Source organism: Crassostrea angulata, chromosome 5 (assembly GCF_025612915.1).
Source record: "Crassostrea angulata isolate pt1a10 chromosome 5, ASM2561291v2, whole genome shotgun sequence".
Taxonomy (NCBI): domain Eukaryota; kingdom Metazoa; phylum Mollusca; class Bivalvia; order Ostreida; family Ostreidae; genus Magallana; species Magallana angulata.
In genome coordinates this window covers 39,717,080-39,741,668 of record NC_069115.1, presented here as the reverse complement: position 1 = coordinate 39,741,668, position 24,589 = coordinate 39,717,080, and the positions used below count along the sequence as shown (strand labels likewise).

The following is a 24,589-nucleotide window of genomic DNA, read 5'->3' as shown; positions in this document are numbered from 1 at the left end:
GTAAAGACACAAGTGATAACTAGAACACAACAAGTTATCTTAAAGCTTCCATCTGATGCAGCAGTTTGTTTCCTCCTGAAACAGAACAAGACTGTTAGAGTGGGGGATCTGGTCTATCCTGATAGTCTCATATTCGTCAAAGGAAATATTGTCATTTTTAAACATTTGATTTTATCTATGTTATTATAAACATCATGATTAAAAAATCGCACTTCAGCAAGCATTTCAAAGCCACACACTGAACATCGCCTTTGTATATACAAGAACTAGTCCAGGTCTACAAACCAAATAGATCTCTGCGCTCAGAGAGCTCTATGCTCCTTGTTCAGACGCGTGTGCAGACTAGGTTGTATTGTGACAGGCGGTTCGACGTGGTCAGTTATACATTGTGGAACAGCCTTTCCCAAAATTTTAGATTAGAGGAAAATATATTTGTTTTAAAAAATATTGAAAACTTATCATTTAAGCAAGGCTTATTCAGACTATTCTAAAGTAGTACGCATTTTTAACTTTATTTTTTTTAGTACAGAGACAGCACAGCATCTCTTTTAACGTGTAAACAAAATCAGTGTTATATATGTATGTAGTTTTTAATTTAGTGTATTTACTAGGTATATTATTTATGTTCTTAGCTTTTATGCCAATAACTTTTATATGTACAGCGCTGTAGAGTAATTTTAAATAAATTATATATGGCGCTTTATAAATTTTGTATACTAATAATAAATTATGTTTCCTAGCCAAAAAAAATCGTCGGAAAACAACCATTATTTTGCTCGAAAACGGTATAGCGTTGTCATTATGTATAAATGATATCACGAAGATTGTTTTGTTTTTTTTGATAAATTAATCTTTTGGAGCAAAACATTGTTTTTTGGCTTTTTTTTTCAATTGGAAAATATTAAACGCATGTTTGCTTTGGTACTATAATGAACTATGGTATGAATGTATTATTATATGAACGAAAATATATATGTACAAATCGCATATAAGCAGACCTGCGCTCCATACTTTCAAAGTCAAAATGTGAGAAAAAATGACAATATTAATATTGTTTATTAATTCTTTTCAAAATATTGGGAATAAGCCCATTTAAGTGACGTCATAGATGAACATCTTTTGACTTATATCTAATGTGCTAGACACCCTCTATAGGATCTCTTCGCCAAGGCTAGGGGATTATAAATGCACAACTCTTTGGATAAAACTCAAACACATTGTAGAGACCATCAACATCATGAGAGATTCTTTCTATCACATGTTTTTCGTTAAACCTTTATCTTTTCTGTAAAAATGCTAATTGACAGCCGCTTCACAGATTTACTGCATCAACGTCATCAACCTTACGCATGGCAAAACGTTTCTTGAAGATTAACATTACACATTTCATTTTCGAACATATGTTTATCAATCTATGAAAAAAACAAATAAAAAACGATCTTAAACTTTATATTACAAGTGAATTATTTTTATTTTTTTAACTGTTTTTATTCTACGCCAATCAACCGCCTAACATAAATAATATTCAATTATTACGTCATGTTGGAGAAGATCAAAAAGTTATCTCGTTAGGATAACCGCCGTATATAGAGGTAAACATGTGATAAAATAATGTTTTATAAAGATTTGATCTTGTATGATACTTTTTAAAAATTCATTGAATTATGGCAGATATTTGACCATATCAAAAGTATTCCTTTGATTAAAAACTTAATAAATGGCATGTGCAACGTTGTTATAACGAACGGTGTTCAATACTAAAAGTCCAAAGGAAAAATACAAAACAGAAACCAGAGCGGACACGGACATCTAAAAATATAAGAGGTAGGATCAGGTTCCATGGAGGAGTAACCATCCTCTGCTGAGTGGTCACACCTGCATTGTGCTCTTTGTCGTGATCGTGTAAACGGAAAAATCCGTGGGTAATTAAGTGAATAACTATGGTCTAACAATTGCATGAAAAACGTCAGTCAGCATATGACCCAGTGGAAGATTGCATTTTCAGACGAGGTCGTTGTATCGACCATAAAACCTAGGAATAGAAGATTTCATTCGATGATGTTTGTAGTCCTATTTATCAACTTGTTTGTCATTAGCTTGTCTAGCCTTAGAAACTGTTCATACGAAGAGCATCCCTTTGAAAGAACTGAAAGCAAAAACTCTCTATACAGGCGATGAATATATATTGCTATATAAGTAAGGAAAGTTGAGTATAGAAAAATTGAATTCATAAAGTTTATAATAAAGTTTAGTTGTAAGGTTTCACTCAATGTCTCTTTCCAGAAAAATATCCAAATTTGAAGCAGATGAAATGATTAACTTGAAAAACAACTTAAAATTATCTTCGAAAATTGATAATTATGATTTATTTTCAATACACATATTTCATAATGTTGCTTTTTAGACAACTAATTTGAAAAAAATAGCTGTTTACGTTATTTTTTTCAGATAGCCTGTACATTAATAGGCAGCAATGATATATAAATTAACTTAAAGGGGCAAGGTCACGATTTTGGTCGAATTTTATTTTTCTGTTTTTATTATTTACAATGCTTTATGAACGCATTTCTAATGATCAAATGAAATTTGGGTGCCCGTCGATGAGTTTTAAGCAAGATACAGGGCTCACAATTCTTCGTCATGTAAACAAGGCCCGTGCCCTGTTTTTGTTTACATAGGTTCAATATACCAGTAAAAAATCTTTTACAAAATGATTTGTATATATTTTTATTCATTTAAAGCCTAAATGAACAGTTCCTAACGATTAACACATTTATTTAAGGTATAAAACTGAAATTTTCACTTCAACATTCAAAATGTAAACAAAAGCTTTGTTTACATAGCGAAGAATTGTAAGCTCTGTAACTCGCTTATAACTCAACAAATGACACTCAAATTTTGGTTACTAATTAAAAATGCCGTACTGAAGCATTATAAACATTAAAATCGAAAAAATAATTTTTGACCAAAATCGTGACCATGCCCCTTTAAATGATTTTTACAATATCTCGGTATGCTGATTGCTGTGGTTAAGAGTTTTGTATACATGGCTTTTTATGTAAATAAAAGCAGAAAACACATTCATCTTTAACAACACACTGTTTTTTTTAATGTCACCTACGTATATATAACTCCGATCTTACATGATGTATATTTCAAAGGAAAGATTTAAAGCTTATATTGCTTGGGAATCTTTGATTTACCTTTGCTTTTCACTTTTACTCGATAAGTTGACAGCAAAATTGGGGAATAGAGAATTAATTTACGACAAGTGCTGTTTACCTGTTGTTATAGATTTTTCTTTCTAGAAAATTTCCACGTTAAATAACATGCATAAGACTTGTATAAGTAGAGTTTATACCAATCGTAAAAATTGCAAAATGACAGTTAATTTTAAAACAAATAATATTCAATAAATCTTTATACAAAACATTCTGCCGAATTATTATGCCAGTGCCAGGGTGGCATTTTTGCACCCGTCTAAGCTGCATATTTCAAAACTAAATTCCCACAGGAAATCAATTTTTCCTATGGGAAAAGCAATTTCCCTATCGGTAATTTGAAATTTTATCGGAGTACAAGATCTTCATATAAGAATTTCAATTTCAATAGGATTTGATATAGTCCGGTGGAAATTTTTAATTTCTCGTAGGAAAACTACTTCTCTGAACCAAGTTCCTACATAGGATTGCCAATAGTTCCTGAATGAGATTTGTTTCTCCTATGGGAATTATCATTTTCCTATGGGATATTACTTTTTAAAAGTAGATATTTTACTTGTCAGCGAAACACACCAAAAACAAAGTGATTATAAACTCTCTAGACAATGGTGTATCGTTTGATATTTATGGTTTTTTTTCGAAACTGCATCTTAAGCGGGTGCAAAATTTCCACTTTGGCACTGAAATAACTATCCGACACAGTGTTACAAATAACCGGTCAATCAGTCGGAACAAATTGCGATTAACTGATAAGCAATTCTGCAACCGATTTCCATTCCTAGAAAAAAAACTTCTCATTCATTTAATAATTAAAGATGTAACTGGGAGGTGAGCTTTAGACGATTGATCAGTCTAGAAATATGACAATGTATTAATTGTTCTTTCGACTGATTAGGTATTCATCAGTTTTGTGACAAATACAAGTACGGTATTAAACACTCAATAAAAATCTATACCTCCTGGTATTATGTCATCAGATAATGAAATGAGAGTAAGGATTTTGTAGCTGCTGTGACCAATGGCATTGCACCATGCTAAATGAAATAAATGATTTTAAAACATATAACGCAAAGCACACATAACGCTTCTCATACCCTGAAGTACTTGTCGGCAATCTTCTTGTTTCGTGCAGACAATTATCATGTACTTTAAGGTAAGTTTTGTTACATTTAATAGTAATTTTATATATAAACCTGACTTCGTTGCTAATGAACGTTACTATTAAGTTGCACTTAGAGTACTTACAACTTTTACTCAGAAACTATAAAAGTTTGTATTTTCAAATAACGTTCAAATCTGTGTTAGGGAAATATATCATTGAAGTCACTGCCAAGAATTTCAATTTCAAAAGGCGATCCTGTTGTTATTGTATTTTCTATTATTGGGAATTGGTTTTCCACAGTCAGTGAGCTATTTTATCTTTTACATATTAGATTAGTGATTGCTATAACAATATGTCAAGCATTTAAGGTTTGTCTTGTGTTATAAGAGCCAGTTTTAATGACTCAATTTTAATGCAAATAGTCACACCATTTTTTTTAAAGAATAAGATTGCAGCAATGTTAATGCTTCCCGATGCTAAAATACGGCTAGAAAACGATGTTATCTGAATCATCGAAAAAATACTTTGACCTGGAGTATTTCTTAAAATCTATGTTACATTTATTGACACCGATGTTACACATTATATTTGATGCATTTTTGTGACGTCATTTGCACTTTGCAATCACGTGAGTTGGGGTTTACTCTGGTGTTAGGTTGGGTCTGATCGGTACTGTACATGCATTAAATTTTCCTCATTCAGTTGTTTACATGTAGCAAGGAGAGTCTCCAAACCACTAGTTTATAAATGGTCTTTTACTTAAAACGAAGCTTTAAAACTGCCGATTTTTTGATACTGGTTTTAAATATGAATGAATTCTGTATGTCTAGCATTAAAACGGCAGTATATGTGTAAAGAAAACATGCGGGTTTATGGTAGTTTGATATAATTCACTTTTAATGTAAGATGCATTCCCTGAGAACTATCGACAGGAATGCAGATCGTGGCGTCAAAGTTAATAATGACGTCATATCGTATGGAGTACAGACAAATGACTTTCTACATATCGCTGTAAAATCCATCGGGAAGCCTTAACATGCCCGCGATAAGAAATTTCACGTAGTAGGAAGCTTTGAAGTTCTGACTAATTAAAAAAGTAAAAGCGTATTTGAAGTGTTTAAGAACCAAATTTGTAATAGTTCGAATAATAAGACTCCGCAATCGTATCATAGTAGTCTTACATACAAATGAATCCGTTTTGTTGTACGTAACAGCGCTACGTAAGTTATCGGCACATTGTAAATTTGAAGCAACTTGACTGATTCAGTTGTGGTTGATTTACGCCAAGAAAACATAAAAATATTTCTCCCAGGGAATAACCTTAATCTTTATAAGGCAACACATCTTGCAAGTGCTCTAAAAGCGGCAGCCTGAAATGCAGCTAAAGTGCATGGGTGAAGAAATAAATACATCACAAGATAATCACACAAACTAAACCACGTCAACGTCATCAATTCAACAAGAAATCTACACCAAGAAACAGAAACACATAATCATATGCATGACAAACAACAAAAAGAAACTCGCACCACTGCTGTTATGGTGACACTCAGTGTCAAAACATCAACTCCGTCAATTCTTACTGTCGGAGGTTTGGACACATTAAGTGAGTGTGCACAAAGAAGAAGCGCAACAGAAACAAGAATTGTAACAATTTCTTATTTCCTAATGTTGAGAAATTTTACTTTGAAGAGAAACATTACAAAGTGATAAGGTGACAACCAGTACACATTACAAGCACTTTCCACGTAAAATCAGCTCATGAACCACCAACAACAGTGAATCTAAATATTATCAGGGTAGTCTTTAAGATGGAAGTTGATACCGGAACAATTGTGTCAGTGATCTCAGAAAGTGACTACAGTGCAACTTAAGACTTGTTAAACTTCAACTGTTCAGTTAGATGCTATAGCATATTCGGACTACGATTTCTTGATAAAAAGGAAACGTATGACTTAGGTCTGAGCTTTTATTCAATATAAAACGATCAAAATATGCATACCTCGAAAAAAATATTTTTTGTGTTATGGTTGACAGTTTATTACTGCCATTTCTCATTACTCAATTTGATGGAAAGATTAAGTTATCCCTGTACATGTAGCAGAATCAAGCAGAATCATCTTAAATCCTAAACATATGGATGACATACATATCGTGAACGCAGTATTACATTGTCTGTAATAATTAATTTTTTTTAAAAAATCTATTGCAATCAATAATCAGCGTGTCTGCAATTTTTTGTGGTGGAATGATAAATATTTTTGCATTAAAAAAACAACTTGGGGCTCTCTTGAAAAAACTGTAAACAATGGGGAATAACTGAAATTTCTATGTTAAATGAAGTAAATGTGCAGTATTTTGCCTTTCTTATGTTTTAATGCAACCACGATGGAGTTGATGTTCTTTAATGATTAAAAATGTAATTTATGTTTAACATTAAAAAACTTTATAACCACAAAGTGCTTAATTTTATAACTATTTAACATTTAATGCCATTTGACCTGCTTTACTCGGAGAGGACTAACTTATTAAGCAACAACTTAATTGGCAGAAAAAAAGACTCGTGCAACGAATTAAGCTTACCACTCAATACTTAAGAAATAAGAAATCATTTCTTATATCGGAATACTAATATGGGTTGGTTACGTTATCAAATTCATTCGGAAGATTTGTTTACATGCCAACCCGTAGTTTTATTCCGATATACATCCAAACATGATTACTCATTTCATTTATTAACATTTGTTGCAAAATGGCAATAACACTGTTTTATACTTTCCTTTTGAATTGACCTAGAAAGCCGCTTAGATTAGCACAATGTAACAACAAATATTTCAACAATATGTTGGAAATATATGATTAAGAGAATAAATAAATATAACACTATTTTTAAAAAATTAACTTTAATAAAAGAAACAGAAATTGAAAACTTCTTTCCACTGACCAACCTGAATGTGTACATGACTTAATGATTACGTTTACTCAGAATGAAAAAAAATCCACTAATGATAATGAAAAAACATCTATTGTGTATGTTAGACCTTTCAGGTTGTGTTATTTTTTTCTGATCATAATGAATAACCATTTATTGTGGTTTAGATCGTAAATGAAAGCGCTATTTTTCTCTTTCAAAAAAGTAGGTCAATGACCTACATTTTGAGTTAATGGCAATTGAAATGTTTTTGAAAATTTAAGAAAAATCTTTAAAAATATTACACTAAGATTGAGATTTATCTTAAGAAAGGGGTCTTCTCGTTATCAGACATTCATTTTTATTAAGAAATCTATGAAATTTAGACACAGTCAAACAGATCATATACTGTGTTTTCCTTAATATTCAAGGGTATCAATTTTCGTGGATAAAGTGAAAATCAGAGTTTCAAGGATACGTAAATTCGTGGACAATGACCTTATCAATACAAAATGTTAATAGAAATTGCACTTCAATGAACATTAAATTTCGTGGATCAACTTAACAACGAAATCCACGAAAATTGGTATTCAACGAATATTGATGAAACCACAGTAATCAAATAATACTATCAGTTAAATCAAATTTAATCTTTAAACGGGGTCACGTGACCCCGTCTATTTGTTTACTGTTTGCCGAAGTCTCAAACCGGTTAGAATTTATTTTTCAAAATGAATCATATATCTACCTACATATTTCCATCAGCAAAACTAAACTAGACTAAACATGCTAGAAAAAATGCATATTAACAAGACACGTGCCATAAATCAACCATTACGCATATTTATACTGAATAACCAATGGAATGAATTATGTTTTATATGTTGTTAACGCATCAGATCAAAATGAAACTAAATCAAAATAAGCTAAACCCACTGTCACACATCAAAATGTCGATGCATTGTAATATTTCAACACAATTTTCTTCACAAAATCGGCACAAATAATCTTGCATCAAAGTTTTCCCACAAGAACTGTTGCACAACAAACAAATTGATTTTGACTCGTTTATCATGCGTCCAATATGACTGCTTCAAACAAAGAAACTCGTTTTTGGAGATTAATGAACCCGAAGTTATACACTGATTGAACCCCGCCCACTCTTCAATATATTCATAATATTTTTTATATTTTGAAGAAAAAATATAACTTAACCATTGGCCGGAGCAAATAGAGATTCACAGATATGCAATTCTGCAATCGATTGACATCTCTATGAAATACTTTTATTTCATTTAATTATTCAAACTTTAAAGAAAAAGAGCAGTTGGCGAATTATAATTTTTGCGCTCATGATATGACAATACATAGAGTTGTGTTTAGCAATAATACATTATTTATTTATAGTTTTATTTCAAAGTGTACGTGACAGATGCAAGCAAAAGGTAACAAAAGACTCGATTTACTTCTACATTTATTAGTATGTACTGTTTCTATAGCATGTATAGGGATAGAATACAATTACATGAATTTCATAATGATTCGTTGTCAGCATAACAATTTAAGCTACGTATATGGAGTTACGGCGTTAGAGTTAGGTTGCTGACCATAGGGCTCGAAAGAAAGTTGCACTTTATTTAATAATAAATTAGGACCAATGTAATTACTTCCGATATAATTACTTGATTACATTTAAAAAAAAAATTAAATTGCTGAATTGGAAATTTTGTCATTATTTAAGTGGTTAGATAACTAACAATAAAGGCATTTATTTGAATATTACATATTGATAGTCTCTAGCATGATTCTTTAACCACTGATTGACCGGAATATACACATGTTATTTATTTTTCTGTTTTATTTGATAACAATTGAGTAGCCAATTATACACAAATCAATTTACCAGTCTAGAAGTGCGAAACTCCTTCTTTGATCACCAGACTCGTGTACCATGTGTACACACCCCAGATATACACGTGTCTGAATCGTAGGCTCCGTTAGTTTACATGTTTACCTGTGTCATTGTCTCGAATCATTCGTGAATGACGGGATATTATGTAATCAAAATATGAATAATGAACATCTGCCCATGCAAGCGTTTTAAGATATCGCATTCATCGGTAAAAAGGCGACGATAATTTAAAAGTTTTAAATCCTTTAAAAAGAAATCTGACTGTTACAAAATAATTACGGATACAAATCTCTAAATCTACAATACTTGAAATAACTTGATACGTCAAAATATCAGACCTATGTCAATCATTTGGCTATAAAATCGAATTTATTTTGTATAGCTTTGTAAGGAAATTTCGTATTCCCCCTGTTGATCTCATGACGTCACTTCCACTTAAGCCTCGCTAATTCTTTTTTCTCAATGCAGGTAAAAATACCCACTTTAAATCGGCGTTACTCCGTTTTTTTGCATCGATTTCAAAGGGTTTTTTGCATTAAATTATGGTAAATAAATTCTATGGCATAAGTTCCACATCGGCTGAGCTGCATGTACCCTTTAAGTAATAAAACAATAAATAGCTATGTTTGGCAATATCAAATATTCATTAATGTTTTTTCCTCTCAAAGTGACGTGAGTGGAAGGGATAACTAAAGGTTCGATAAAACTCGATATTTAATGTTACTTTTTCCTGGTATTGTAACATGAGGTTGTTATCAAAGCCGTTTTAAGCACTGGAATTACATATATGCTATATCATATAAAGATTCATTATATGACGCAGAACACATTTATCGTGGCACTGCAAATCAATTGAGATTCATTTATATTGTGCCATGCAAACATTTATCATGGACTGTAAGGAAACACTTTTCACAATTAAGTGTATTGTTTAAAATACAATTTACATACACTTCATGCTAAAATACAGCTGCTAAGTTACAGTAAGATTTTTCATTCAAAATACTTGTTAATTTTATCTTAAGCGTAAACTTAAGGAAATCATTAACAGGTATTTTAATTTCAAATGATTATTCAAATGTTTTAATCATTTTTCTTTATAGATGATGAAGTTGTGCCTTCTGATGTTGGTGGTAAACATGTCAATATCCGTAAAGTTTGAAGAAGAAGGTACTTTTTCCTTTACCCTTTAAAAAATTACTTTAATAACTCGTTCAGTATTCATTTTAGTTGTGATTATTACCAAGTAGGTAATCTTTTAAAATACAAATGATATCGTTAGCAATTTTGTGTAGTATTTTTAACCATAGAAGAACACCAATTTTGATATCTTTAACTATAATCATCAATTCATAATCAATAACGTGGTGTTAAACATTTTCGGAAACGATGCAATCTTTCAAAAAAAGCCACAGCCTAAGAGTAAAGAAAAAACCCAAGAATCACTGTTCATTGGTACTTGAATTTGGACAATAATGAACCCCATTCATTTTTTGTCAGATTTTTAAATCTTCAAAATAAGTCTGTAGCTATACAGTTCAATAGCTGCTTTAAGTAATCAAAAAGACATTGTCCTGTTCTTGTATGAATACTTTTCAAACAAAATGACATGTAGGACTTCATTTTTGTTGCTTTTATACCTTTTGGCAACAGTTTTTTTGCCAGTTTCTGGCAGAAACAAGTTAGCTCAAGAATTGTTTACATTCTTATCCTCAAATGTACAAGATGACCTCACATTCCCTCTAAGTTAGTAAATTCCATGTATTTATTAAGTGTCCACAGAAGAATGCAACTGTTAATTTTTATCATTTGAAGCTACTTTGAAAAAGAAGATTTTGTATAACGCTAAATAATTACTTATTATGATGTGATATATATTTTTTTATAATTAGAAAAACAGTAATTATAGTTAAATGTACGTTAGAAAAACAAGCTTCTGATTATTAATTGTCGTTAATACTGGCGAGTACTTGCCTCTACTTGCCAGTATTAACGACAATTAACAATTTGTCAATTGAAAACACTTTCAATAAAACTTACTTGCCTTTTCGATTTTTTTCATTCTTCTAATATGTCACAGTAATTTTAGAAAACCAATCTATCTATCTATCTATCTATCTATCTATCTATCTATCTATCTATCTATCTATCTATCTATCTATCTATCTATCTATCTATCTATCTATCATAATATGTTTCAGTGAAAACATTTTTTAAATTATTTTTTAGATCCTAACGTGAGTTGTGGACACCGTCTCTATTTTTCTAATGTCAACTGGTACACCGCATACAAAATTTGTGAGCAGGAAAACAAAGTGCTTGTATTACCGGAATCAGATATTTTTACTTTTAAATCCGCTTTAGAGCATTTAATCAAGGAAAGACTTGACGCTGGTTTTTTTCATTATTATTCTTGGAACAAGTAAGTATTTTTTTGTTTATTAAACCTATTAAACCTACCAACATTTCTTTTTATAATGTTTCATAATTTTTTTTATAAAATGATATAGTTTTATTTCTCGGGTTTACTGGTTTAATAAGAGCAGTATTTATCAAAGTCCCCGAATTGACTCTTCCATTGCCTAAACAAGGAGCAAATGTGTCCCATTTCTCATATAAGGAGTAAAGACCAATATTTCTACAATGCAGTTAAGGAATGACATTGCCACATGCTTTTGAAACGCTCTAAGAAGTTTTACGAAATGAAAATAACGTGATATTGTCGAAAACTTAATATTAAATAGGGGTTGGCATAATTATACGTTTTGCAAATAATTAGGGTTTTTCTTTTATTTTTTCCCTGTTACTTCTATTGCTTATTTCTTTTGCTTTCACAACATGTAAGGGCATAGTTTAATTTAAAAATGTATATGGCTCTAAAAAATATTTTTGTGAAAAAATAAAAATGAAATAAAACAATAAATGATTGCACAAACCTATGAACGCTAACCCAAAAAGAAAAAAAAAAAAAAAAGAAGCTGATAGTGTAATCAAAATTACAATAGTATGTGATATGCTATCAACCGTACATTAAGTAAAATCCAACAGATGTGATAATGCAAAATGATGCAACATTCACTACTACAAAATCATAGCATAAATGCCCCTCAATGATGATTTACATGCAGTACTATCAAACTGAAGCTTAATTATTGTTTAATGAGCAAATATGCTATCAACCATAGAAAAAATAAGCTCCGACTTTTGCAGAGCGCCAACAGGCATATATGACAACAAACGTGCCTCTCATATATATGTGTATATATATCTAAATGTGTTTAGCAGGCTATTATGTTGTCAACCATAAAAAACCATAAACACTTGCATGTTGCAGGGTACCAAAAAGTTTAAATGACAACAAAATGTCCCCAAAACTGCAGTGCTTGTACATACATAACTGAATGCGTATGTGAAACAGGCTTATATGTTGTCATCCATGCATGCAAATTAACCATAATTCATTATGATGCAAAAGGTAGATGATGTACCGAGTATGTAGATCCATACACACATTTGAGTGTGACCAAGTGTGACCAAGTTCAACACATTACAAATTAAGTGCTTACACCATGTTAACACTGAACCTATACTTAATGCTTGATAGTAACCAACATTTCTACATGTATACGTAACTGTTTGCTTTTTATCTTGGAAAATACGATATTAATACAACTCCTACAACAAGGTAACTGCGCATCTTGAATGATGAAGTATCCTCAGAATAGGTTAATTGATCTCACCCCTAACTTGCTCTGCCTTGTTATGTATGAGCCAACTGTCGAACTTTGGAATGATGACTTCCCATAATTCTTTATATTTAAGAATTAGTTTTTATCAAAGGATAAAGACCTCCGCCTGTGATTTAATTGAACCTGAGTGAAGATTAGTAAGATCAACAACTGTAGAAACCAACCTTTAGATTTGAAAATTGAAATATTATATCTCTAAGATATTAAAACTTACAGTGACTGACAAAGTTGAATACAGAAATATACTGATTTGAAATATCAGTGTTTCAGCTATACGTTACAAGAACCCATTGTATAAATCCGCAATAATCATGATAAAAACAGAAAGACATTGAGTAATACAATTTAGAATAAGACAGATCTCCTTCATGCCAGTTAAATAAATACCGGTATGTAACTCTATTACTGTACTCGTATGTATAATGATCCCTTAATTATGAACCAACTGAACTGATAATCACTTTTCAAACGTGTAACCAAAAAGCTTTATGAGTAGATAATATTTAGAGCTTGGTGTCATGGACCATAAATTGAAACTGAAACTTACGCCACGTATATGAAATTTGCATGATGAACCATCAACAAAATGAAACAAAGAATTGGATTAAAATATCTTGCAAAAGGATGAAAATGCTAAATAAATACACATGTAAATGTTTATAATAGGCTAGTATGTTGTCAACCCATCTGTCCAAGTCAAAACAAATAAAAATTGAATTCATTCCTTAAATAAAATTAGTGTATTTTCAAATCTTAAAAACTATAGATAAGAGAAACAGATAAGAGTAAATAAGGGATAGCCTGTAGGAAGATTACTTGACAACAAATCATTATGTGTTACCATTCTTAACATACCAAAATAAATCAATATTTCTGGTCTTTTTTCGGTTCTACACAAAAAAATTCTTTTTTTTCCTTTTTAGACCTAACGTAGAAGTATGGATTGGAGCATTTTTAAACACTTCCACCAATGAAAGCATGGACAGTCGTTGTAAGCCATTTGACATCGATCTGGTTCCGGACAAATCGCAAAAGAGAGATGATATTTTGTGTATATATTTTGATTTATCGACTACGAAATTCCATGCAGAAAGATGTGACAACAACAAAAAATCTTTTTTCTGCTATAACTTCAAAAATGGTAAGAACATTTTGTCTCCATCTCTTTTTTGATAACCACCGACAGATAAATTGGTACTTGGTTATAGAAACAAAATTAAGCGTTATATTAAATTGATGCGAACGGTTTTAACGGGTTATAATCAAGATTTTCATTGATTAAAATTTTAATCCTGTTGACACTGTGAAATACAGGTAAGTTTAAATTCTCATATTGCCATCATATAAAAAGCATCTTAATATCTTGATGTCAACATATCATTGTTCTGTTGGTTTACGAAGAAACTTGATATTGGTAATGGACATTTTGTCTGTCTGTGCAACAGAAAATGAATGCTTTTATATGGGAAAGCTGATGTTAACTGCAATTTTTTGGAACGCAGTTTACTATTCACAATTCAAAAGTAAACTGCATCCTAGAACACAGTTCACAACTCAAATTTTTTTTGATATTTTGAACTTGAGATTTTAATGGTCATCCACCAGTGGTAAACCACTACCACTATGAAAATATGGTGAAAAGGTCATCTTTAGTTTTTTGAGAATCGGGTCCTTAAAGAAAATGTCCTATCCAATATAATCGGATTTTAAACATCGGGCTCGGAAATATCGAGGGCCCTTACCTAACATAGTGATTGCACATTTTATCAAATATCGGTGGTTTTGTGACAAAAAATCCGATTATACATACTACAATGTACATATTAATGAGAAAATCCGATATACATGTATGTATACTTTCTAAATAAGCAAATGTCTGATTGTTAGTCGTAGACACTAATTTTACTCTCCTACGTGTACATTGTCATGAAATGGATTTAATGGAAATTATTTTACGTGTGATTTTTTTAATTAAGCATGATCAATAATATTCTTGTGGGATGGTTGAATTCTTTAATGTAAAGTTGACTTGAAAGATAATTTAAATATTAACTACAAATGTATTCCTATGCTGGAAACACATTGAGTTCAAACATTTGTTATTTATATGCACACCATATCAATTAGAAGATATTAGAAAAAATAAAGTTTTAATTTGTAATTATTAAAAAAAACTGACCTTTATTTATTTTACAACTAATTATTCCAAGTCGTATTATAGACATTGATGTTCCAAGAAAGTAAGGATAGTAATCTATCTTATTGTAAAATGTAGATATTTATTTTTATTTTCAGCTCACATGAACTGAAAGTCCAAATGAGCTTTTCTGATCACATGTTGTACGTCGTTCGTCCTTCTGTCCGCCTGTCTGTCTGTTCTGTCTGTTAGCTCTTAACATTTTTGATTCATTTATAGAATCACTTAGCCAAAGAGCTAGAGCCACGAAGCATTAAAATGTGCCATAAAATTTTCACAAAACTCAAGTTTGAAACAATACAATTGTAATTACTTATAATGTAGGGCACAATATTCTGCTTCTATGCATATGAATTTTTTTCACTTCGGCCCCACCGTTTAGCACATACGCATCATCAAACATGCTATGATCGTTAAGAATAGCTGAAAATTGCAGTATTTCCCAAATTTGAATGTGGCCACGCTTGAGTACCTCTTTGAAACTTTTAAAACTGAGAGATATTGCATAAATGCTTCTGCCTGCAAAATTTCGTAGAGGTACTCAAGTGTGGCCAATGTGTATTTTACCAATTTTGAAATGTTAGTAACAGAAAATAAAACTGACCACTCTATTTTATTGGGTAATTATTTGCTTCCTTTTTAATGAAATAGCAGAATTTAATTAATAATGATAAAGAATTATTTATGATTATTTACAAAATCATCATTTTATTAAATATTTAAGGAAGAAATGCATATAAACTGAACTTTTACATGTTTTATCTAGTAATTTTATACTGTGTATTCATGCTTACATCGTGCATCATCAATGAAGTCATAGTTTGACGTTTGCGACGTAAGTTGAATATATACATGGAATCTTGAGTTCGTTCAGTATTTTGTCAATAGAATTTACCAGTAAAGTCTGCATTTTTAAAAAGCATTATTTCTATGTACATGTACCACGGTATTATTCAATTGCAGTAGAATATGAGATACACGAACACTGCTAACAAACAGAAAAAATTTAAATTGGCAAAGTTAACATTGTACGTACGTAAGTAAATATATATTCCTATACCTTTATGTAGAATAACCGATAGCATGTGTAAGTTGCTAGTTGTGGGTTTTTTGTCAAACGGTGAAATGCATTAAACGAAAGGAAAGATGCAAGCAATTTTTTTTTTTACACAAGTATGTGTTCCTGAAGACAGTCGACATCACGTGTAAACATGTACATATATGATAAACTTAACTTATTCCGTCGAAAGACTTGATTATTTAATTCCTAAGTACAGCTGTAATTGAATATTAAGACATCGTCCCTTGCATGAAAACATTTTGCCAATGTATACGTCTTTTCTTTATCAGCCACCTGTTGATCAGTGTTGATTCGTCTCATGGTCAATGTATTTCCGGTGAACCGTTACATGCAGTTACACTCCATTCTTTTAAGATCGATTGTGTCCGTTTCGATGAAGACGGCTTTTGGTATACACAGCTTAGAATACATTATCAGTATGTGCACTATATAGCAGTCTAATCCTAATTGCGATGTCTTGGCTGATAATTTGTCCAATAAAAGAAAAAATCGCCCTAAATGTGTGTACATCGGTGACTTACTTTTGCCTATAAAATTCTCAATTGAAATTATCTTTGATTATTTTATGCGTATTAAATCTAATTAAAGTTTTTCTTGTATGGCATATAGAAAAAATTCAGATTGCCGGGCCCTTTCTTTAAAAAAACAACCATGAGTACAGAGAGATTTAAAACAGTATTTGTTTCCATTCACACCCCCCCCCCCTACATGTACCCTCTGAAAAAATCGATTTACGGCCGTTTTCATTACAAATCTATATTATATGAAAACACAAATTCTACATGCTTGCTATGAATTCGACTTTTCAAGACAATTTTACGACATTATTTATGTGCTACTGCTTGATGTTTTAAATAAAAATGTTCATTTTAACCTATCTTCGCTTCAAAATAGTAAACCCACATTCTTTCTCTCTCTCTCTCTCTCTCTCTCTCTCTCTCTCTCTCTCTCTCTCTCTCTCTGAAATATGATCTTAATTCTCAAGACATTTACGGATTATCACTTATCACTTGTAACAATTCTCAAAAGACATTAATATCACTAGAAAAAAATGAAATGTAAATGAATAGATGTTATGGCATTTTATATAAGGAATATTTTTAATGAAATCGATTTTTTTTTTCATTTAATTAATGAACATTAAAACACTGCTGTAATGTCATTTCCTTGTTCCAGCAGTCAAAAATTTTACTTGTGACAGTCCGATATATTAGAGAGTTTCTTAATATCAGACCATTACCAGTGATTACAATACTGTTATTCTTTAAAATCGGACTGTCTCAGGAATCAACAATGATATTCAGTGATTAAAAGTACGATAAATGCCTCAAACACTTCTGTATGAAAAAATATCAGACAGTTCACGGCCCTATAACGGGCCTCGAAACCGTTTTATTTTATTTCATACAGAACTGCTTTCGGCATACTAGTATATCCATTGCATATACACAGTCGCTAAAAGGTTTTATTTTCCACTTGAACAGTTCGTGAACGGTGAGCGCACAGTGAATGCACTCTATACGAACGGTGAGTGCACGCTGAGTCGAATTTGGATAACGCTTATGAACGGTGAACTGTGAGCGAACGCAGAGCGCAAACGCAAGCGCAGAGTGAACGTTGATCGATAAATGTACTCTATGTGAACGCAAGATGAACGATTGAGTGCCCCGGGAGGTATTGTTACATTGTGTTTCGTTGGTAATCAGGAAATAATAACAATAAACTACATGTTTGTATTGTTATAAGCCTAAGGTAAATATAATGTTATCTGACTAAACAATACTAAGTAAGTTAACACTAAACGAACGCAGTGAGCGCAAGGCGAAATCTTTGTGAACGCACGGTGGGCGTTTTGTGAACGATGAGCTGGAACGGAGCGGAACGGAGAGCGCAAGTGAACGCACGGTGAGTGCACATGAACGCACTGTGAGCCCACGGGAAAATGGGAAAATAAAACATTTCAAAGGACTGAACACTGGCATCTAACTGCTGTAAAGCGCCAAGATTGGGTGAACATATCGAAGCAATAATCATGTAGAATAATGTACACAGACTGTTACAGTAATGCATCAAAATGCGAGAATACATATATCTCTATTAAATTCAATTACCGTATCTCTGTCATATCTATATATTTATTTTTAATAATTTGTGATAACATTGGTAGAATTCAATGATTAATCCTTGGTGATACACTGCACATCATCAGCATTACTTCATGCAGTTTCAAATTGCAGAAAAAAGAACTTCTTAGACACCGACATATTTAAATGTACCGCCGTTATATTGACCTTCAGCACTGGTCCCTGTAATATTTTTTAAACTTTATTGTGAATAAGTTTTTAATGGTATTTTCATCAATAAATTTATTTTAATAAATCAATTATAATGTCTACATGATAATTTTATTTGTTTTTTGTTTATTTTATTAGATTCAAGTCATACGTAGTTTTATCATTTCATGACGTTACTTAACAAAAAATGACGTCTGTTCTACATTTTTCATCAAAACAATGTCATATTGTAAACTCCGTTTATAAAAAAGTATGATAGATATCGAAAAAAGAAAAGCAGTTATGAAAAAGTAAGATTCTACCCTATATTTTACCAAAATATCGTAATTTTTAATAATAGGGCAATTTTTGATGCTTCGTGGCTCTAGCTCAAACATTTAACGAAACTTACTACGAAATATCCTCATAGGAAGACAAATCTAAATTGATAAAAAAGGGAAAAACCTTTTTAGACGGTGGCTATAAATAGCCATGGTCTATTGCTACCGTCCTGACCGGAAGAGTATTTCTCACAGGGACCCTAGCGGATAAGGAACGATAACTCTGCTACAGACAATGTTTTTTCTATGTGTCGATTTTAGTATGAGGACTAATTTTAGTCTTATCAGATATTTTAAGCATTATAGCTGCTAATTATTTTGTACATATGTTTAAATAATTTATGAAATTGTGTTTTATTTTAAATTGGCCGTTACCCTGTCTGCTTACGCGGTATCGATAATTTATGCACCAACTGCCAGTTGTGACGTTAAACTCTGTATCAGGGCTGCATAAACTATATCACTGCGATAATTTGCTAAGAGATCTCACAATAATCGCGTCTTGTTTTTTTATGATGTAAATAATTGTCAGAAACACACTATTTAAACAGGTTTGCGATTTCATATTTCAGCAATTTTTCAACGCATTAATTTTAGTTGAGGCAGAATATTTATTTTGTTGTAGCTTATTCCAAAGAATTCACAACAGACACTGACAATAAATATTACATAAATTACATTTTATTGAACTTCAACCGATCAATGGCACACTTTCTTCTACAAGTGTGCATGTGTTTTCAAACACACAAAAAACTTGAAATTTACGATACAAATGTGTTTAATTTTGGACAGACCTGTGATTTACATGAACCTTATTTTGTAACCCACTCAGTCTGTAGGAACATCAATTTTATTACAGGAACCTCAATATTCATCAGACAATATTTACTACTGAATTTGACACTTTACTTGCTACTGACTTTTTCTCAAACACGCTAATCGATCGACCTCGGATTGTAATATTCACGTGCAAATCGAGTCGCCATTTTACAATTTTACATATATAAACAAACCACATTTTACGATGTTTCAAAGATTTTCAGTTCAGATTTTTTGTAAGCAAATAAGGGATTGAAGACATATGCTGTAAAACGTCTTATGGATTTCACGGCGTGTCAGCTCGTGTATCTCTAAATAATTTGCAGCAAACGCTAGCTTTTTTTGTGAGGAAAAACAATCGGTTTAACTCATGCAATATTCCATATACATTTATTGTACATTGTGAACGGTAATGTAAGAGATAATAGTTTTGTTCACTAACCAGTTTCTGACGATTTTTTTCGCAATAAACTGAATAACGCAATTTGATGAGCGAAGTACAATCTCATTCTGTGACTTAAATCCATATGCGCCCGTCGACGTCTCTGCTATTAGAGAACCTTTTCTTTGGTTTTGGGGGGATTTTTTCACTAACAGATAACATTATTACACATGTACGTAAATATCGCCCCTTTTGTTCTCAACTAATTTTTATCTCGCGAGTACAACTCTATTATGAGCTTTCTTCGACATTTGTTTCCATAATAGGCAGGCCTTATATATAAATGCGCCAGTTTGTTGCGACTCGCAATCGAAATACACAACGGCTAGAAAGTGTCATTACTCAACGAAATGCTACATCAGCCATAGCGTATACATCCATGCTATTTTTGCGATAAATAATGAAACATGAAGGCAAAAAATGTGCTTCATAGATGACTGTTGTTTTCTGCTGAGCTACAAAACTATAGCTTTCCGGAAATATTGCTGGGATTTGCGAACCCTAGATATAGTGTATATAGTACATGCAAAGAATAAAATGATATTTATATACACAGCTGTACAAAACTGCAACTTTTTCCCCGTGAAGAAATTGACGGAAAATGCTGTCGAGAGGGACAATAAACATACTACATGTCTACCAAATAATCAGGAAAAACCTGATAAGTATTTTATCCATTTATTATATCCAATCCACACTTTTCAAAAGTTGTTCCCCTTTACGGGGTCAACCCAAATGTCAAAAGGGAAAACAACCCAAAAATCCCCTTCTTTATACATTCAAATATTTCGGCGTACTGTGATGAAATCGCTTTGGATTTGATTTTAATTATTCATTCAATATGTGGTGGCAACCCACATATTTAATGAGTCATTCTGGGGCAATCAAAATACAAACATGTAGTACATGTATTACCTAAAACGGAGTTTTAATGTCAACTGATATAGATACAAACATAAAGATACAAACTTCTATACTACAAAGGCTACTGTGATAAATCTATGGGTTTTCCCCAAAAGATGACGATAAAGAGAGACGACAACATTTATAAAGTGTGGATTGTGATCACAACTACAATTTCCACAGAATTATTCATGTAGAAAACTCACGACCAGTTGTGCGAGTAAGCGTTTAGTATTAGTACATGTATGGGATACTGGCTTTGGATTTTCGACAACAATAATAACTAAATATCATACATGTAATATGCCACTTTCAAACGGCGCCACCGTCTAACAGTACTATCAGTACTTTGATTTAAAAGGGAGATTATTGCGAAACAGTGAAAATAGGGTTCATGTATTTAAAAAAAAATCTTCTCTTTAGGAACTTTCAGAAATCCCAATATTAACATATTTTGCAAAATTGTGATATATTCCAACTATATCTGATTTTGTTCGAGGTTTGTTAAATTACCATTGAAATAGTTAAATTACCATTGAAATAGTTCAAATGTAATATTTGCAAACTTTTGGTCCCTTGAGTCACTCAGGTGACCTAATGCAACTGGTCATAAAGATAATTTGTCTGTTGTTTGTGCGTCTTCGATCGTGCGTCGTTCGTTAACAATTATATATCTTTAACTTCTTGAAAAGTATTAGGTCAATTGTTGCATTTTTGGTATGAAGCATCTTTAGGAGAAAAGGAATCTAAATTGTGAAAATTATTACCCTTACACCACGGTGAGGCAAAATATGCATCTTCTTCTCTACCCCCATACATGTAAGGAAAAAAACTAAATATTGGTAAACACGCTCATTTAGCCCTCTACTAAATTCTGATTCTGATGTCCATGAAGTCCTCATCCTAAATTGTGAAATAAATGGCCTCTGTTTCGGCGGTTCAGGCCCTAGGCGATGCTATTATGTCCATGTTGTGAAAATGTATTACATTTTAGAAAATCTTTTCCATTTTCCCAATTGTGGGGGATATACTTTATGAATGGTTATGATGTTCAGGAAGCCATCTACCTTTAATTTAAAAATTTGTGTCCTTCGGAACAGGTGGTTTAGGTCCTTGGACGGGTCAAAGATGGCCACATAGTAAAAATGTATTGATTTTATAATATTATCTTCTATACTATCATGTATAGTTGTGGGAGATAAACTAATTGCATTGTTGTTTTTGGATTTTGACATTCACTGCCCATGTAAGAGAAGTTGAGAATTATTATTTTGTGAAGAGATGATAAGGCAGTATAGTTTATGTTCTTATTTCCTTTGCTTGCTAAAATAAGCTGTACGTATGTTGTGTGCATTATAAATGAGACTAAATATAATTAAAGATTGACCAATAGGGGCCTGCAAGTCTCTTTTTACTAAACGTTTACAATTGTTGCTAGGGTATAGAAAATGTGAGATTCCTCCTCAAACTCTTGCCCCCCCCCCCCACCCCCCATTTTCATGAATTTATGTTCAAACATTAAATAACAAAAGCGGTGGTAACAGTCAGAGGAGTCTGATATACAAACATGTAACTCTCGGTCATTTCAATCTAAAGGCTATGGTACTTAGGTGGCCGTCTAAGCCTGTGGGAATCTAGCTATCGAATTCCACTATTTCGTTTCAATTTTGTATTTAAATATAATTATTTCGTTTCAATTTCAATTTCAAATGTAATTGTATAGAATATTTTTAATGCGAGTGCCAGATGATTCATAGATTAAAGTGCTATCTACAATTCTTAATCGTTTTGTTCATAAAAAAATATAGGAATAACGTTTTTAAAATTTGTTCAAGAAATACAATGCTATACTTAGTTATATTACTATATCTATTAGCATCCTAATACTTTCTCATCCATAAGGTCACAGCGACCTTCTTTCATTTTTTTTTACATTTAATTATAGTTCATTTTAGAATTTTGTAACCTGTAATATGTTGATGCCCAGGGCAATAAGATTGATCAGAAGATCCATCATAGTTCTGAGGATATGATCTCCATAAAAGTTCAGGAGAACGAAGTTGCCCGTGGGCCCCTTTAAGCTTGTATTACATTCATAGTTCAAAATAAAAGATTTCTAAATTGAACTATATAGATTATATATTTATAATGTACCAGGTGCTATGAAAACATTTTTCCTCACTTAGTTCAACGCGCGCAATAGATTGTATAACAAAAAAAATTCAAGAGGCTTTTTTCACACTATTTTAAACCCACCCACTTTGAATCAAATATCTTCTTTACTTAATCTCGATAATTAAGCAATTGCTGGACTATATATATTTGAACGCATCTTTACAGATTTAATGTGCAAATCAATGTTTATTTGTCAGTCATGTCATTACCATTTCTTTGTAATCTATAACGCAATGCCTGTTCAGGTTCTGGATATGGTTGTTCAAATAGTGCTGGAATAAACCACATGTTAAGATTATTGTGCTGGAACTCCACACAATAGTGGTCTAGAATATGGAGTGTTACTCTATATAAGATTTCAACACGTTTTTAATGAATGTGATCAAAATTACTTCGGACCGTCCGTGCTAAAACTTCCGCATGTAACCAAATTGTCTCGGAAATCCGAGACGTCTCGAAAATCCGAGACTCTCATTTAAATAACATGTCCCTTTTTTAACAATTAAATTACAACTTGAATTTTCGTTTCATTTTTTAGTTTTATTAAGCGTTTACTTGAGTAATGTAAAAACTTTAGTTTTTTCCTGAATTCGCCAATGGCATATGATTTTCAGGAACATTTACTTTACAAATTACAAATATAAATCTAATACGAGAGACTACTACGGTACGTTCGGGAATGTTGGATAGCATTTATTAATAAGTAGAAAGCCAATGAGTATCATACTTGGCTAACTACAACTTAAACTATAAAAGCTTCAAGCTTGAACTAAAATGTTCACTTCCGCTAATAATCACCAAACGCATGAAAATGCAAATACTGTAGCGTAGCAGTTTACATGTATCATAATAAAGCAGCCTCTCGGTGAAACTTAAATGCTTATTTTTTGCTACAGAGATCGAATAGCTTCATATACCATTTCTTTTCTCAGTGCGCCAATCTCACAGTAACTATTTTCAGAAAGCATTTGCAATCACGTAATACTCAAATCAATGACCAGAACAAGTCAGTTTGTTTACATTTGCAATTTCGGTTGAGGTTTAACGAATTGTAAATATATAGGCTATGACTTTTATTGCATGAAAAATCCCGTTTGACCGAATTTCGATATTTCTTCTTATTTCCGTCGTAATTATCAAAAATCTAATTAATTATTTTTGGGTCACCGTGTTACTTTAGTGCATGTTTTTTTTTTAGCTCACCTGAGCTGAAAGCTCAAGTGAGCTATTCTGATCACTTTTTGTCCGTCGTCCGTCCGTCCGTCCGTCCGTCCGTCCGTCTGTCCGTCCGTCTGTCCGTCTGTCTGTCCGTCTGTAAACTTTTTACATTTTGAACTTCTTCTCTAAAACCGCTTATCCAATTTCAACCAAATTTGGCACAAAGCATCCTTATGGGAGGGCAAATATAAATTGCAGAAATAAAAGTCCGATCTGTATTCAAAGCTGAGAAAACCTTGAAACTG

General features: G+C 32.0%; 1 protein-coding gene across 2 annotated transcripts in view; it reads left to right on the top strand.

Annotated features, from left to right (window-relative positions):
- The first annotated feature begins 4,254 nt into the window (after positions 1-4,254).
- The window catches only part of LOC128186374 (uncharacterized), a 46,033-nt gene continuing 25,698 nt past the window's right edge, over positions 4,255-24,589 (top strand). For both annotated transcript variants that reach the window (XM_052856177.1, XM_052856176.1), the window contains exons 1-4: positions 4,255-4,374; positions 10,250-10,316; positions 11,376-11,568; positions 13,819-14,036. In XM_052856177.1, the coding sequence (XP_052712137.1) occupies positions 4,363-4,374; positions 10,250-10,316; positions 11,376-11,568; positions 13,819-14,036 (490 nt within the window). In that variant the 5' untranslated portion in view covers positions 4,255-4,362. The remainder of the gene's footprint in view (positions 4,375-10,249; positions 10,317-11,375; positions 11,569-13,818; positions 14,037-24,589) is intronic.